Raw genomic sequence first — 16600 nt, forward strand, 5'->3', positions numbered from 1 at the left:
TAATACTGATTTGTAATTTTCTAAATTTATTAAATCATTTAATTTCAAATTTTCTAATAGACGAGACATTACTTCTGCAGATGTTTATAAAGGATGAGTTTTTAAACTTTTTATTATTTTTATTCAGTTAAAAAACATCTTTTTCCTGCTGTAATTCATTCGGCTTGTCAGTTTTATTACAACATATAAATTTTTATATCAGTATTGGGTTCTTTTTGGATTCTCTACAGATGTCAATTGTCTCATGTGGGCGTAGAAAAAAAAACACACACACAAAAATGTGCATGAATAGGTATTCTGATATATAAAAAAAGAAGAAAGAACTGTTCCTGAGGGGTGCATTGATGTCTTTCTCAAACTACAAAAGAAAGTTGACTGAACAAACGGGCTTCTTTATTTTCATTAACGAAAAAGATGAGTTCTTATGTGTAATCTAACATTGATGACATTTTTTGTTTTCGCTTTCTCAAAGGAAATGACTTAGTTTTTTTTAATGTATAAATAAAATTTCGTATTTTATGATTAAAGTATGACTTTTTTATTACTCTTTAATTAAAAACTTCGATATTTATTATTTATAATAACGTTTCAATTTATTCTTGTTATAAACTTTGCAGAATCTCTTCAAAAAGATGGAGAGAAAGTTTATTATTGTATAATGTTTATTAATACGAATCTGAATACGAACTCTTTTATTCTTTTTTTTTCTTAGAAAATAAATTATCGACATTATTATTATTTTTTTTTTTTAAATTTCTATCATAAAAATCTATTACAATGTTAACATGGTAAATTCGACACTTCGGATCGAAGAAGTAACTTTTATTTATGTTCCATTTTCAAACTATAATTATTTTTGGCCTCAAATTTCTCAACAACGCGCTTAGCGATTTATCAAATAAAGTTTTGAATATTATTAACTATTGGAATATGCGTAAATGGAAAAATTTCAAGAAAGTTTATTTAAAAAAAAAATCGTTACAAACAAATTGTTAATCATCATATAAAAAGCTTCGTAACAACGACTTTTTTTTTAGCTAATAACATTTTTCCTATTTATTAAAGTATTCCTCTTAAATTATCTAAACGTAAAGAAGTCATACAAATTGCATTATTTACAATATATTTGCAGAAATTATTTTTTTATCACGTATCTTTGATATATTATTGTCACGTCTCCTGTGTTACGTGAGCGGTCAGGTAACTGCGGGTGTTATGTTTAAATGTTAATTTAAGTACAGATGTTAGGTATGAGTCCGGTTATGAACTCGAGTAACGTTGTTTCGACTAAAAACATTTTTAGAAGTTCTATAAATAAAAGAAAAAAAAAAGCGCAAGAAACACGGCTTTAAAATATTCTAAACTCTCCTCCCGTCTCTAAATGATTAGAGTCGGGACCAAAGGGATAAAGTTCGTATAAATGAGATTTATGTGCTGTCTCAAATACTACTAGAAAATGTCTCTGCATCAATATTTTATGTTTATCTTTGTTTGCTCATTAAATATTCATTTGCATGAACAAAATTTAGACAAATAAGTTTATTTGCCTATTTTCCCCATTCAAATATAGAAAGTTAAGAAAATAAAAATATGACCTTTAATAAAGGTGTTAATCCGACTAAACATTATGCGATGTTTAGTTTGTAATCCCCTGTTTAAGCTCCGGTTGGTCATTGTTGTTACGAACTATGTTAGTAAACTTGGTGAAACATAAATGGGTGTAGTCGACAAAACTTCATTAACCGTGATGATGGCAATGGAAATTTAGAAATTGTTTAACTGTTTAACAAAAGATGTAAAAATGCTGAATTGGGGTTTCATATTCTTTAATTTATTAATACATTTGTAAAGAGATAAATCGTAGAAGGAACTTAGACGTAAGGGGAGAACGAGTTGTTCAATCGTTAAAAGACTAAAGACTACGTGTTGGTCCCTTCTACGATTAGGAATTTTTATAAGTTCTGTGTAAATGTCTCAATAAAACTTTTTAATATATATAATAATAGTAAGTTATTATTTTAAAGAAGATTCAAAATACATATCATATATCTTCATGATCGCTTTTATGACTTTTTAAAAGTTTGTCGTCGATTCTTGTAATGAAAATCGATTTTACTGGCGAGAAATCTCATCGTAGGATAAAATAAAAAAATGTTAACGCACATGACTGGTTTATTAAATCACGAGAGAATCAATTTCTTAAAATGGTGATCATGTGACTTAACTAAACAATCATGAGAAGGCGAAGGTTTTACGACTTTTGGATCTCTGCTAACTTTGATAAAATTATTTTTTTCCCCCTACAAAACCATCGTAAAATGATTTTTACGGAATAAAACTTAAAAAAATAAAAAAGCAATAATTATAGTTACATTTTTTTTATTTAAAATCTTAACGCTATTATTAAATTACACTTGTTTTTTTAGTTGTTTCATTAAGAATTCCCCACTTACCTTATAAATGTTACTTATTAATGAAATATTGCAGGCGTTGTAGAATATTAAAATAGGAACCATTGGTCCAAACTCCATTCAATTTTAACCTTTCGGAGCAATTTTATTAAAGCTAAGTAATAAAATGTTTGTTTTTCGTGCATCTCATGCAAAGTTACAGTCGTAAAAGTAGATAATTAGAGTTTAGTACTTTAGGAGATTTAACTGTTGTGGTCGAAATTTTTCCCTATTGTTTCGCGTAGAATAAATAGTTCCTGAAGTGTTAATATCGGAGATTAATACTTCAAAAGATTACGATTTTAAATTTTGATTCAATTAACTATGAACGTAGAATTTTTCTATTAAACTTTTTCTTTGTAAAATTTGAATTTTCAAGAAGTTAAAAAAAAGTGTAAGACATAGAATAATTACATAAAATATTTCAAAAATTAAGTAATAAACCTTACTCTGTAATTTTCTTCAAATTATCGCCGATGGCATTCATTAAGAAGAAAAATACCAATATCAAAGTATTCCTAAATTTCACTTAAAAGAATACCTTACTTCTAGCGCATTCTTCTAAATTAAATTACACTTTGCTGTCTAACATTAAAGAATTTGAATAAAAAAAATCAGTTTAGTTAAGCTACAATATTTTCCAAACATTTGCTTGTAACTTAGAGAATCTGTTGACTTTGAGTAATCCCTCATCTTGTCAGACACAAAATTAATGACTCGAAAATTCTTACGCAAAAAATCTATTTTTAATGGATTTATATAGAAGGTCTACAATTTGCAAGTCTTGACTGAAGCTTCTGAAGTCGTTAAACACCTGACCGGAATGCATGCCCTGTGACTAGAAACGTGGCATTTTTTTTTTTTTTTTTTCTTTTCTTTTTCTTGATTAACAACATCTTGATAACTGAAACAATATTCGGTCATATTTTATCACTAAAATATGACTTAGCCAATTTTTCAAATACGTGTCCATTTACTTTTTGATTTGTGTCTACAATTATAGATGCCAAATTAGTTACAATTATAGATAGTTTTTGATGAGAATCTACCACTACAGATACATATAACGATATAAAGCGCACAAATATACTTAATTAATTATTTATAACCCGAAATTTATGTCCTCCGATGTACTATCTTGTGTTTTAAGGGTAATTTCAAAGGAGATAGAATATTTTTTTAATAAAATATTTTATTCCGTTTCAATACTAACTAATCTTTACTAGTAAAACTAAATATGAAATCTACTTTTCTACATATATATATATATATATTTATGAATGTTACAATATATAAATTAAAGCAAACTTGCCTGATATTCCATCGTATGTCCACCATTCTTCCCAACTCGCTCTAACCCCTAGAGAAAGAAAACGAGGAAAAAATATATAAAAATTTGAGATTTTTAAAATAAATTTATGTTAGAACGTTTAAAAGTTTATAATATATAATAGTATCTAGAGATATGAAATTATAAAAATTAACCCCCCAAAATAGCTCTTTGGTTGTTCGTTTTAACATTGTTGTGGTTGCAAAATCGAAAGTCATAAAGGAGATGCTCGGTTATCCTAAATAATGTCTTTGTTGATCGTAAACCTCATCATAATTGTTTAATTTAAACATGTTCAGATTTTTATTACTCTCATTTAAAAATTTTTAAATTGAATTTTGTCAACAATTACAAAGAATCCAGTTCCAAATCTACGTACTGTACACTACACATTTGTTACGAAAACAGACTAATTTGCTGGCAGAAATCATAAATGAGAATATTTAATAAAATAAGTTTCTTAGCAAACAGCAATTAACATAACATAATTATTAAATTTATTATATATAAAATGCATGCGTATATATGTATATATTTATATATGCAAAGTTATTTTATTAAAGAATAATTAGTTATTTAATAGTGTTGTGAAGTAGAGAATATTCTTTTTAAATTTAAGAAAATTTATTCATCGAACCATCGACGTTACTCGCATAATTATAGATAATGATAAATTAAAAATTGGGTATGGTCTAGTGGTCAAACATGTTAATTAAAATCATTTATCACTATTTCATTCGATAGTTATAATCGATTTTAATATATAAATCTGTAAATTTTGCGTGACCAAAAAAATACATTTTATAAATTTTGCTTTCTGGGACTATTGACAAACATAATAAAATTTCTTCTACTGTTCGCTTGAATAGCTTCAAAATATTCATGAAACTTGCCTTGAATAGTCTTCAACTATATCAATATTAATATTGATCGATGCATTAAAAAAATCAACAAATCTATTCCCAAAACGATTCGTTTTCATTATGAAATCGCTATGTTTGTTTGATTTTCGACTTTCACTCATTTACATCACGCTTCTTCCTTTCATAATAGGGATTTTAATATATGGAGATAGGAAAATAATCTACTAAATCAATATTAATCTCATCTAAACAGTAACAAAAATTGTTTTGGTAAATATTCAAACTTTGTTAAGTAGATTAAAAAAACCAGCTAAAAATATATATATATATATATATAAGGCCTATATATGTAATAATAAATTACAAGATTATAAATATATTTACTATATTATTTATTACTTTACTTTATAAATATTATATATATTATTGAAAAATACATTTTTGTAAATGGTTTTTCAAAGCTTTGGTAGATTTAAAAAGTCGAATCACGAACAATTTTATCGAGAACTTTAATATTGAACTTGTAACAAATTTATAAAAAATTGAAGTTCTCTGATAGAGATGAAATTTGAAACTTCGTGATATCTGAAATTCTTTTTTGGTCGATTTTTTTTTTCTTTCTTCCTTTTTCCTAGTTTCGTATAATGGAATGTTTCCAATAATAAAACATATATACCATTGATCAGATAAAATTCAATATGCTTGTATTTTGCGGAAACGCAGTACAAACAAGCAAGAAAGAATGCAAAAAAGAGCTTAAAGAATTGTATAAAGGGAATTTACAACGACATCCATTCTGAAATGATTTTTTCATTCGAGAAGATCGACACTTCTTCTCTCGAGTCCCATCTTTCAACACCTTTCACATCTTAAAAAATGGCACCTCCAAGGAGAATGTTGATATCTTTCAAACAGAAGTGTATAGAGACAGTGCATTCTTCTACATTTCGCTTAAATTCTTCGCTTACTTTGTTGACTTGCAAATTCGATTGTAAAGCGTGCGAAGAATATCGAGTCCATTATTAATTTTGTATAGATTTATAAATATATAACGTATTTTTTTTGTGTGTGTTTGTGTGTCTTTAACTTTACATTATAATAAAAAATAAATGAAATTTAACGGAAAATATCGGCTGGAAATAAAAAAAAACAATTGTTTTATTTATAAGCCATCAACATATAAGCAAAGTAATTCGACTCCATTTTTTTTTTCCTTCAAAGCTTGTTTCTAGTTACAGAATAATTTAATTCAAAAAATATAATGTTAACTGATCCCGCTTTTAAATGATTATAAATTTCGTTTTTATCTATTTTTTTTCTATTGTTCTTTTAGTTTTCTTGGACAATTTTTATTCATTTTTACTTTATTCTCACTCAATTTTCGTTTCTTCTAACATTTTATAAAGATTGGAAAAAGAAATTTGTAAAAGGAAACTTTTATTTACACAAAATTGCTTTATTTATTTAGTTAAAATATTCAATTCAATGAAAGTAAATTTATTTATGCTTTTAACGATGAATAATTTATTAAATAGTTATAACTTTGAATTTTAAATGCACTAAATATCTGAAGATAACCAACAACTTCAATAAGAAAATGTATACAGTATATTTATTATAATAAAATTTTAATTTAAAAAAAAAAAAAAATAGGTAAAAAGTTAATTTTTAACTTATTATTATTAATTATTATATTACCAATTAAAAATAATTGGAAAATTTTATTTTTATTTTACATAAGAACAATTAGAAGAGGATTAACTTAATAAGTTAATGACCACTTATTCTATAAGAAGTAAAAAAAAATTATTTAAAAAAAGAAATTAAACATATTTAAAAATTTAATTTTTTAAATAATTTATTAATTAAAAATGAATAATATTTAAAATTTATTATTTAGTAATGTTTTTAGTGTATTTTTCTAGCCATTTAAATGCAGAATATAACTTAAGATGCTTATGTATAAATTTGTTTTCCTTTTAAGTATTTGGAAACCACTCGTAGAAAATCACTAAATTATAGAGATCATAAAAGCAATAACAGGTATAAAAACGTAGAATTTTATAATATTAAACAGAGATTTCAACAATAATTCTATTCAATAGAATCAAACTATTAACTTTTGCAGTAGTTTTTTTTCGCTTTTATATAATTTCAACATGCAAATTATTAATAAGACATTAATTTAAACGAAGTAAATAAATTATACATGAATATTCTAAACTATTTACTCGATTTCTTTACGCTATTCATTCGCATTATTCACGAATGTCTACGATACATAAATTAAATGATGAAATTAACTAAATTATCATTTTATTCTAGGGAATTATATTGAATATACTTAAAACATTTGAAAAAGTAAACAACAAAATTATAATCGTGCCAACAAAGCAAAAGCGTAAACAACATTTTCATATTAATTAGCATATTATCACAAATTATTTCCCTCCCATTTCGTAAGCAAACTATTTCCTTTCTGTGAAATAACTACTCTTATATAGTATTAGAGTTAACGATGTATTAAAGTTGAACGTTTGTATTGTATAAAGCCGGATACATTTACTGAATGGTGTTTCCCATCATTGTTGTATCACTTCAACATGATGAATTGCAGATTCGACTTTCACACTTAGAGACCCACTCCAAATGAATATGCATTATTCTGCTACTTATGCATTACTTTCTACAGTGGTATGTTGTTCATATAGAAACCGTTATTTAGCCAAGTAAGTTAAGTTTCTTTTTCTTTTGTATTTTTTAAATAGCTAGGATATAAAGAAGTATTGGGTTTAATGCATTTTCCAGGATAAAGTCAATATAAGAATATCAACGCCAAAAGACTGACAAAATAGCACTTGGAATGCTTGGAGAGAATCACATTTCTGAAATTTTCAGGTTATGGAAAGACGTTGAAGGCACAATATAGTGTTGTCATGCAGTTTGATCGAAATAGTTCTCCTCTATGTTAGTTTGCCATCTTTTATGTCGTGACAGCCAATCCGAAGTTCGTATGATGAAATCTCCGGTCTATTGATAAATTATAGTCTCTCTTTTGTAAGCTAACACTCTAGGCTATTCTAGAAAACTATAAATATGCAAATTCAAAACAAAATTTATTCTTGTAAACCTTCCAAAAAGATTTTTAAAAAATGGTGAAATTTTAATTTTACTTTACCGAGATGTATAACTTTAAAAATATTGTAAAGATAATAAACGACAGATATCAAATTAAATAAGGATGTATAGCGGGGAGGAACGGCTTTTGTCGTGAAGTTCTTTTTTTCCTCCGTTTTCACGTCAAATTCCCACGTTTACTGGCAATTTAATATATCTGAATTAAATTGTCCATTTTCCTTCTTCTCATGCATTGTAAACTGCGTGCTTAACATCCTTTCTAATCAATAGACTTGTCCATCTCAGAAACCGTTTAGTTCCTTAATGGTTTTACCTCACGACACGGCTTTTAAAACACCCTAGTGGATGTTCTTAACCTGTAGTGGTCGATTAGCTCGAAATCTCGGTTGCTTCCATTCAAACATGACGTCATTTTTCTCTTAACATTCTTCTTTTCCTCGTGTTAATCTGTTGCGTGAGTGCATTGTTCGTCCATTGACCTAACCTATCTCTAATGCTATCGTGATTCTTTGAAACTTCCATAGGAAATAGTTTACGGGACAAGATAGCAACGGAGATGAACTATATACAAGAATTTAACAACGTTTCGGATAAAAGCATCAAAATCAAATTTGCCTAAAGTAAAATTTAAAACTTAATCAATAAATGGAACAAAGAAAAACGAAAAAAAAAGAAAGAAAACGTAATAAATAATGTTATTAGTGTAAAAATGCCAGGTACGAAAGTTATTCTAGTGTAACCCTAGATAATTAAATATCTATTAGTAGTATATTCCTGTACGATGAAACCGATAATATTAAATGATAGTTCCTATTTAAAAAGGAAAAAAAGCCGTGTTCCATTTTGATGGTTAATTTTCATTCAACGCCATTCACAAGATTCCATCACGTTAGTAAGATAATTGTTGGCAGCACATTGCTAACTCTCGTGTGTGAATCTAATCGTATGATACATATGTATGAAGTTACGCATGAGGATAGAATAGTTGAAATTTTTTAAGTCCATTTAATAGCCACAGAAAACATTCTTAGGTTGGTCACGACGCTAGAAATACATTTATAGTTGATTTTAATAGCTTATTGCGCCGTGAGATATTTTTATAAAATTTGTCTTCGCTACATATTTTTATAAAAGAATTATTTAAATAATATTCACAGTTTTATTCTTTTATAATTTAATTTTGTAATTCAAACACATTTACATTACTGACATTTTTCTACCGAACATTGTATTTGCTCTATCGAAAAAAAAGCCGGGAGAGATTGATGAAAAAGAATTACACTATCCTTTAATTAATAATAATTATTGATTTTACTTTCAAACCGTGTAACGAAATAAGTTATGTTCCAGGTTTGGGTGTAACCTCAATAATATCTTAGGGTGACAAAATTACAAGGATTTGACATCTTACATTTTTTTATATCTTATATCCCGCTCTGTATTTCCCTGTAACTAATATATCATTGAGATCGTGTTCTGACGCCTTTCGATACTTTTTTTTTAACGTAGAACTGTATCGACATAAGTTATGATAATAAAGTAACACCCTTAATCCGGATCAAACTCTGTAATGAATTATTCTTGCATAAATTTAAGAGTATTCTGTATTATAAATGATTAGCTGCCGTGCATGTAACGGTTTTTATAATGTTCCCCTATTAATTTTATCATTCTATAAATGTTATCGCTGGTTAAATTTACACAAAATCGAATCTGGGAAAGAAAAATTTGTAAATCTTCGTAGACTGGCTGCGGTGTTAGTTTATGTTTCGCAATTGATAACGAATTATCTTCAAACTATTTCTATCAAATACTTTATACCAAACGTTTTCTAGAAAATAAAAATAAAGCAAAAGATCCACGTAAGTAACTCGGGAGTGGTTTATAGAATAATATTGCTACCCAAGGAGTAACAAAGCCATCGAAAAAGCAGATTTACGATCTCTGAATTAAATTTGTTTTGAAAGTTTCCTTGTCAACCTAACCGTTCATAGGAAAGTATCAAGATTTCATCTTTAGTTTTTCAGCTTTAAAGAAATCTCGAGAGTATTTTCCAAGAGCTTCACTTAACAAGACTGCCTTCGGGGATGACTCCATTAATCGTCTCCAAAGGGGAAGGATTAACTAAGAATGTTTACAGTCTGTGGATGAGTAAACATCTCAGTAAAGTCACCGTTCTCAAGCCAAATAACACGTTGTAACTTTCGACAGTTTTTAATAAATACAAATCATTTTTTTAAGAACCCAAAGCTATCGATATAAATGTGATATTTTCACCTACGTAAAATTTTAATAATTTTGTATAGGTTTTAAGTATTAATAGGAGAAAGTTTGTAATATAAAAGTAAGAATAATTTATGATCATCTACCCAGCTAAATTATCATAATAATTTACAATGCAATCATTCCATTTGCTACTGTAATTAAATCTTTCAAAATACAAGAAAGTGTAGATAATCATTCGACTGAATATTCTAAGCACGTCCTCACTCTTATTTTTTAAATCACTATCATTATCAAATCACAATTTTATATACTTGAATATTCAATATACTCTAAAGAATTTTATTTTTATAAAAATATATTTAATATGATAATCTCTTAATTTAAGGAAAAATTAAATTTTAAATAAAAATCATTCTACTTTAAAGAGAGAAAAACACAAAAATGTTCTGTACAACGGTGCAGTCGACTCGCTCGATAATAGCTTAATACAATTTATTTTTCTCACGAATTGTTATTTATAGCAGTCGAATGTTACAGAGATTTTTAATGTTTGGTAAGAAAAATTACAGTTTTTTTTTTTTGTATAATAAACAATTTATTCAGTAATACATTAAGAGAATTTCTTATTAATTTTCCTCTGCATTTACTTTTTATGTTCGCTATAATTAATTTATAAAGTGTAACTGCAAAGTTCGCTGTTAACAAGAAGACCAAAATGATCAAAATTCAATATTTAAAAAAGTAAGCGAATGTTCCTCCATCTGTCGGACAAAACAGCATGCTTTTCATGAAATACTACTCATTTTAATGTTCGGTATTTACTTGGCATTGTACATAATACCATTAAATCACTTACTCTACAATTCATACTACACGTAAACAATTTCCTCTGTTTTTCGTATAGAAACAACGTATACCACGTGTAGATTAATAGTCAATTTTAATAAATTTTATACTGAAAATTTGAAGTTAAAATGTAATATCTGTTATTTATTTTGAGTGAGAGAGGGAGAGAGTAGTCAATATTTACATTGTTCCGTTGATATAACTCTATAATTTATTAATCCGTTTATTGAAATGGCCGATGTTTTAGATTTTAGTGCATTTAAGATAAGGTTTGAATTTATATAATAAATTTATAATATTTAGACGTTTTACATTTAATTTTCTTTTAGTTAATTCATAATGTGAATATCAAATTAGCTTGTAAATTTATAATTTTTTTTTTTGTATGCTGATCAATACGGAATTTACAAGAAATAGCTTTCATTTCTAGTAGATAAAACTAAGTAATTTTTTCAAAATAAAAATGTTAATATTTAATTATAAATAAGTATTAAAAACACTGCAAAGTATATACAAACAATTAAATTATATATTTTGTTTTGAAACCGTTGGTTTAAAGTAGCTAAAAACTAAAAAATAAGAAAGAAAAATTAGATATAAATTTATAAAATACATAAATAGTAATAAGTGTAATGAATTTGTACATTACACTTTAAAATTTTCTGTAATAAAATTTTAAATATTCGTAATTTTATGACGATTCTACATTGTCGATATCAATGCTACAGAAAGTGAAAAGACGTATTGAAAAGCGAGTTAGAAAGATCAATTTATTGCTTAACAAACTGACATTTTTGTCGGAAATTGTGTATAATATATTCAGCTTATATATATTGCGAAGAACGAAATCGTTATCCGAAAGGGAAAATTCGAGCAGCATGAAAAGAGAGTGGTACAAATCCTTAATAAACTGCATAATTACGTGTCTTGGAATATTCAAAGCGCAAATAGATACAAATCCTTTATCGTCGTAATATTAACGAAGTGCATGTAATAAAATTAGAAAATAATTTTTGATAATAACAAAATTATTATTTGAACTCAAAAATTATATTAAATTACTGATTTGAATAGCTACTGATAGCTATTTCACTGCTCTAATTGTCGAGAATATATATAAAGTCTTAAAACTTGGAGGTAATATTAAAGTTATCTAAAATTGTATCTTAAGTGAATTTATAAGGTAAGATTATGTGGATTAAATAAGGTTTTTTGAGAAACATTAGGATGATGCTATCACGCGCTTTATCATCTAGTAATGAATGAAGAATGGAGATCAAGGTACGTCGAATTGCCCATGAAAATACAAAGATCCGAATCGAATGTACTAAAACCTCTATATTATCTCACTATCCCCTTTCTGAGAACTGTAATTTGCAGAAATAATGTCTGTAATTGTGTTGTTTTACTTTATCTATTACAATCTTTCGAGCTGATTTAAATATATAAGTATTATTTCTATACTTCTACAACTTTTACACTTTACACTTCTAATTATTCTATACATGTTAATAGATTTTTATTGACGAAAATTTTATCGGATGATCTCGTGTATTAAGTAGGCCTAATACATTTATAAACATTGTAATAAATACTCTTCTTGAGAATGGTCAAGTAATGAAAAGCTATCTTCCCACTTTAATTATCTAAAGATAATATAAACATTTTCAACATAATTATAACCATAGAAAAACAACTCTAGCCGTTTAACAGCTATAAAAAGACATTGGCCGATGATAAAACTAAACTCCAAGCTATAAACAAATGATTGATGAGTTTTATAGGAAAGAAATTAAAATATCAAGGTTAATATATTGTCAAAATTCATTTTTTTCAAGGTTATTAAATTGATAAAAGAAGTATTTTGTTATACAAAATAAATATAAATATTTTAAAAATTATTTTATGGAATATGTTATTAATTAACGATGATAGCATTATGTAATAAAGCTTATCTATAGGCCTATATTAAATGACTTATTTATATAATGTCGGTTATATAAATTGTAATTTAAATTTATTTGTGAAACAAACCACATTTCGCTGTAATTTTTCTACTAGAATATTTAGTCCGTGAACCAATTCCATAAGTTTTCCATCTGTCAACGTCGACCCCATATACATGGGATGCAAAACGTGCAACTTGCGTAAAGAATTTATAGAAATATTCTAACCGCAACGACGTCAAAATTTCATTACAAAAATAAAGGAATGTTTTAAAAAAAATACATTTAATTTACGCAAACATTGATTAATTAACTCTCTGAGCTGTTTTAAATATTAATTTACATTATTCATTTCATCATAATTAATAAGTAAGAAAAAAACTTATTAATCTCACCGAGAAAAAATAACTTAAATTCAAGCATTCGTAATAATAATTTATCTACAATGCCATAATCCGCATTGTGAAACTTGTTTTAAATCGTTTTATTTTCTTGTTTCTTGCCCCCCTTTCCGTTGTCAGAGAAAAGAAAAAAGGGAGAACTAGAGCTACTACAGATTACCTGATGTAGAAAGAAAGAAACATCGAGGCTTTATAAAAAGGCTTTGAAAATGTAATGAAGTCAGTTCAATAAGTATCTAGTTATAAGGATTGAATGCGTAAAATAAAGAAGAAAAAAAGCGAACATTCAATTTAATAAGATTTACGATTGTTCTAAATCAATTCGAGCAATTTAATTCTATAAATTATTCAAGTTTAAATGCACGTAATAACTACAAAAGTACAACCAGTTTAATTCCCGACGTTGTACCAAACAAGCGAACAAGAGATATAAAGTTACAATCGTGGTAGATCACGACAATTGGAGATGTTACGGTATTTGAAATTCTCAATAATGCAATTATTTGTTCATCTGTATCGAGACGGGGCATAATGTTATCTTGAATCGATATGGTTCCTCCAGTAAATTGTTTAAAATATCCAAATAAACGCTTCCCCGAAGATAACCGAATGGAAACTCGTATGACAGATAAATCTGAATTAAGTTCCTTAGAAAGGAAGATAAAAAAAATTACATTTATAAATGATCAATTTGGAGAAACACGAGAAACAATTTAGACCAGAAAGTCTAAAGTCTAGACTAACTTAGCTATAAATTTTTCTAACCGAGAGTGCAGTGAACTCACCAACACATTAGTACAAGTTTTAAAAAGAGTTTTATACTTTCGTTTTCCTTCGACCTGTTCTAGTTTTTGTCATTTGGACATTTTCAAGTGTACATAGTGCAAAATGTAGTGTGCACTTCTGGCATATTGCCAAAGACGCCCAAAGCGACCAAAAATGCACAGTATGGGCGAATTAACGCATTTTTCTATCTTATTCCACGTAGTTTGTGTAAGTGGTGACTAAAAAAAAATCAGATTCACGTTTAATACAACGTGAGAAAGTCGCTTTCGGATAACGTAACTGGTCGATAAAGAACCATCATCGTATAGACACGTCAATGTTGGCTAACGGTACGATAGGTCATCCGTATACTCTTCTATTATATTTATCGAAAATAATGCAATATGATATTTAAATCATTTATTGTTGATTACTTATTGCTTTTATTATAGCAAAGTAAGGTAGATTCGATATGGTCACGTGTGCGGAACATGCAATTTTAATTTCTTTTTCGAATGTTTCATTTCGTGAAGCGTCATGAACTAAGTGAATGATTAATTTGAAATTTACGAAAGCTACAAAACTTTGCTTTTTAATAATATAAAATAACCTATATTTTATACTAAACAACACAGAGAAGTAATTTATGCGAGGCGTTCCAATATATCCATTTATAAAATTGAAAAGAAACTTTTAAATTGAAGAAACTGTATTATATATAGGAAAAAAATGTTACAACAATATTATGTAAAAGAGATTATATCTGAGAAATAAAAGTATTAAAGAAACGATATCAAAAAGCCTTCTCTTGATTATGTATTATACTTATCACAAACACATTATTCGTTCTTAACGCTTATGAATTTGTACAAAGCACTTTTTCTGGCTTTTTCATACAATTTCTATAAGATATATTCTGCTTATAACTCCTCACGTATATACAAAATGTATCAACGGAGGCGGTGCAGGCAGATAATTGAATATAAGAAAGAAAATACATGAAATATCAGAATTGGAGAAACTTCTATCTCTGAAACTATTGTCCTCGGGCATGCCTTTCATTTTCGAGTCTGTTGCGTGCCTCCGAGTGTACTTCTAGAAATACCATATCATCAGAAAAAAAAAGAAAGCACACACACCATATATATACACTATATATATATATATATATATATATATACTATATATATATATATACTGGCCAGATACGAATTGATTTTCGAAAATGGAGTTGTTCATGTGTTAATCCCCAAACTGTTACAAAACAAAAAAAAAGAAAACTTTTTGAAACTGGAGAAATATGGCATCCTTAAGGAGAAACATAATGGAAAAAGTAATTGTTTCCTAAAAGCATAAAAGTAACATACTATAGAAATCCAAAACAATACACTTCATTTAATATTCTTACATAAAACTTACAATAAATGATAATTAAAAGAAGCAAAAACTTACCTTCGGAGAATAAAACGGTGTGCCAAACCAAGCGAATGAAATTCACACAAAATCTACAGAGCTTCATGTAAAAACGTCTTTATGATCCTTCTTACTAATTTCCGAGGGGTTGGAATGTTTACGTCCAATTGATTTTTGATATCTCACTTCGAAGTCATCGCCTTCTCCAACCGAGAAAATTATTGAACAAATCCAAAACTCATTCGAGTTTAATTATATATATATATATATGTATATATATAATTTTTACTTTAGTAAATTATTATTATTATTATTATTATTTTCGGTTTACTTAAGCAAGCGTCCGAACTTAGGAGCCGGGACAAGAGACGTTGTCACCGCATGGTTCTCACCAAAGCAGAACAACTGGCAGACACGTCCGCTTTTCTAGATGCAACGTCCGAGCGCCCTCTCGTATCTGAAATTTTACCAGTGACAGCGCATGTTCTAATATTTTTGCTAAACTACAAATTTTCTCAATGCACTCGGACAAATTTATAGTTATTTACATTAGAATACTTTCTAGTCTCATTGCACCGGCAGATTTAAAGATAACAATGACTGTTGTCTTTAAATTTGTTCGTTAATGGAATTTTCTTCCTCTTTCTCTGTTCAATCTCATCTTCCTTTAATGAATAAATCTGATTAAAATAATTAGTCTGGCTTATAACTAAAACAGTACTTATTAATAAAGGAATGAGAAGCGTGTGCATAATAATGACTCTCTCTTTTTTCCCTCCCTGCAAAAGTAATGAAATATTTAACGATTTAATATGGTACAATTATATTTATAGACCATTTGCCAATGTATTTTCTAATATTTTTTTATTTGTATTTTAAATTGCAGTTGTATACCGAAAAAAATAATAATGTAATTTGTAAACTGACATAAAATATTATTCTTTCTTTCTTATTTTTTATCTGTAACTGGCGGTACGAAAGAAGAATTATGATTTTAAAAATTGGCACTCTTTTTTTTGTGTGTGTAACTTAACAACTTAAGAGCATATTTTTAATAGAATAATTTTGATAATAATCAAAGATTATTTTCTTTGTTTATTTTTTGCTTCATTAACATATATCAATGCAGTTCTGATGGACGGAAATCTGAACATCCCGCTAAATCAGCTGAAAATAAAAAAGAAAATGGTGGACACGGGACCTCTCCTATCGAAATTTCTAA

The 16600-nt window shown here is 27.3% G+C and overlaps 1 protein-coding gene across 1 annotated transcript in view; it reads right to left on the reverse strand.

Annotated features, from left to right (window-relative positions):
- Positions 1-15774, reverse strand: part of LOC136975151 (carbonic anhydrase-related protein 10-like) — a 100913-nt gene extending 85139 nt beyond the window's left edge. Inside the window, exons 1-2 of the mRNA XM_067270179.1 lie at positions 15418-15774; positions 3763-3810 (exon numbers count right to left, since the gene is read on the reverse strand). Coding sequence (XP_067126280.1) covers positions 3763-3810; positions 15418-15484 — 115 coding nt within the window. The 5' untranslated portion in view covers positions 15485-15774. The remainder of the gene's footprint in view (positions 1-3762; positions 3811-15417) is intronic.
- Positions 15775-16600: the final 826 nt, after the last annotated feature.

The sequence above is a fragment of the Centruroides vittatus genome, unplaced genomic scaffold (genome assembly GCF_030686945.1).
Source record: "Centruroides vittatus isolate TY-2023 unplaced genomic scaffold, ASM3068694v2 contig_364, whole genome shotgun sequence".
Taxonomy (NCBI): domain Eukaryota; kingdom Metazoa; phylum Arthropoda; class Arachnida; order Scorpiones; family Buthidae; genus Centruroides; species Centruroides vittatus.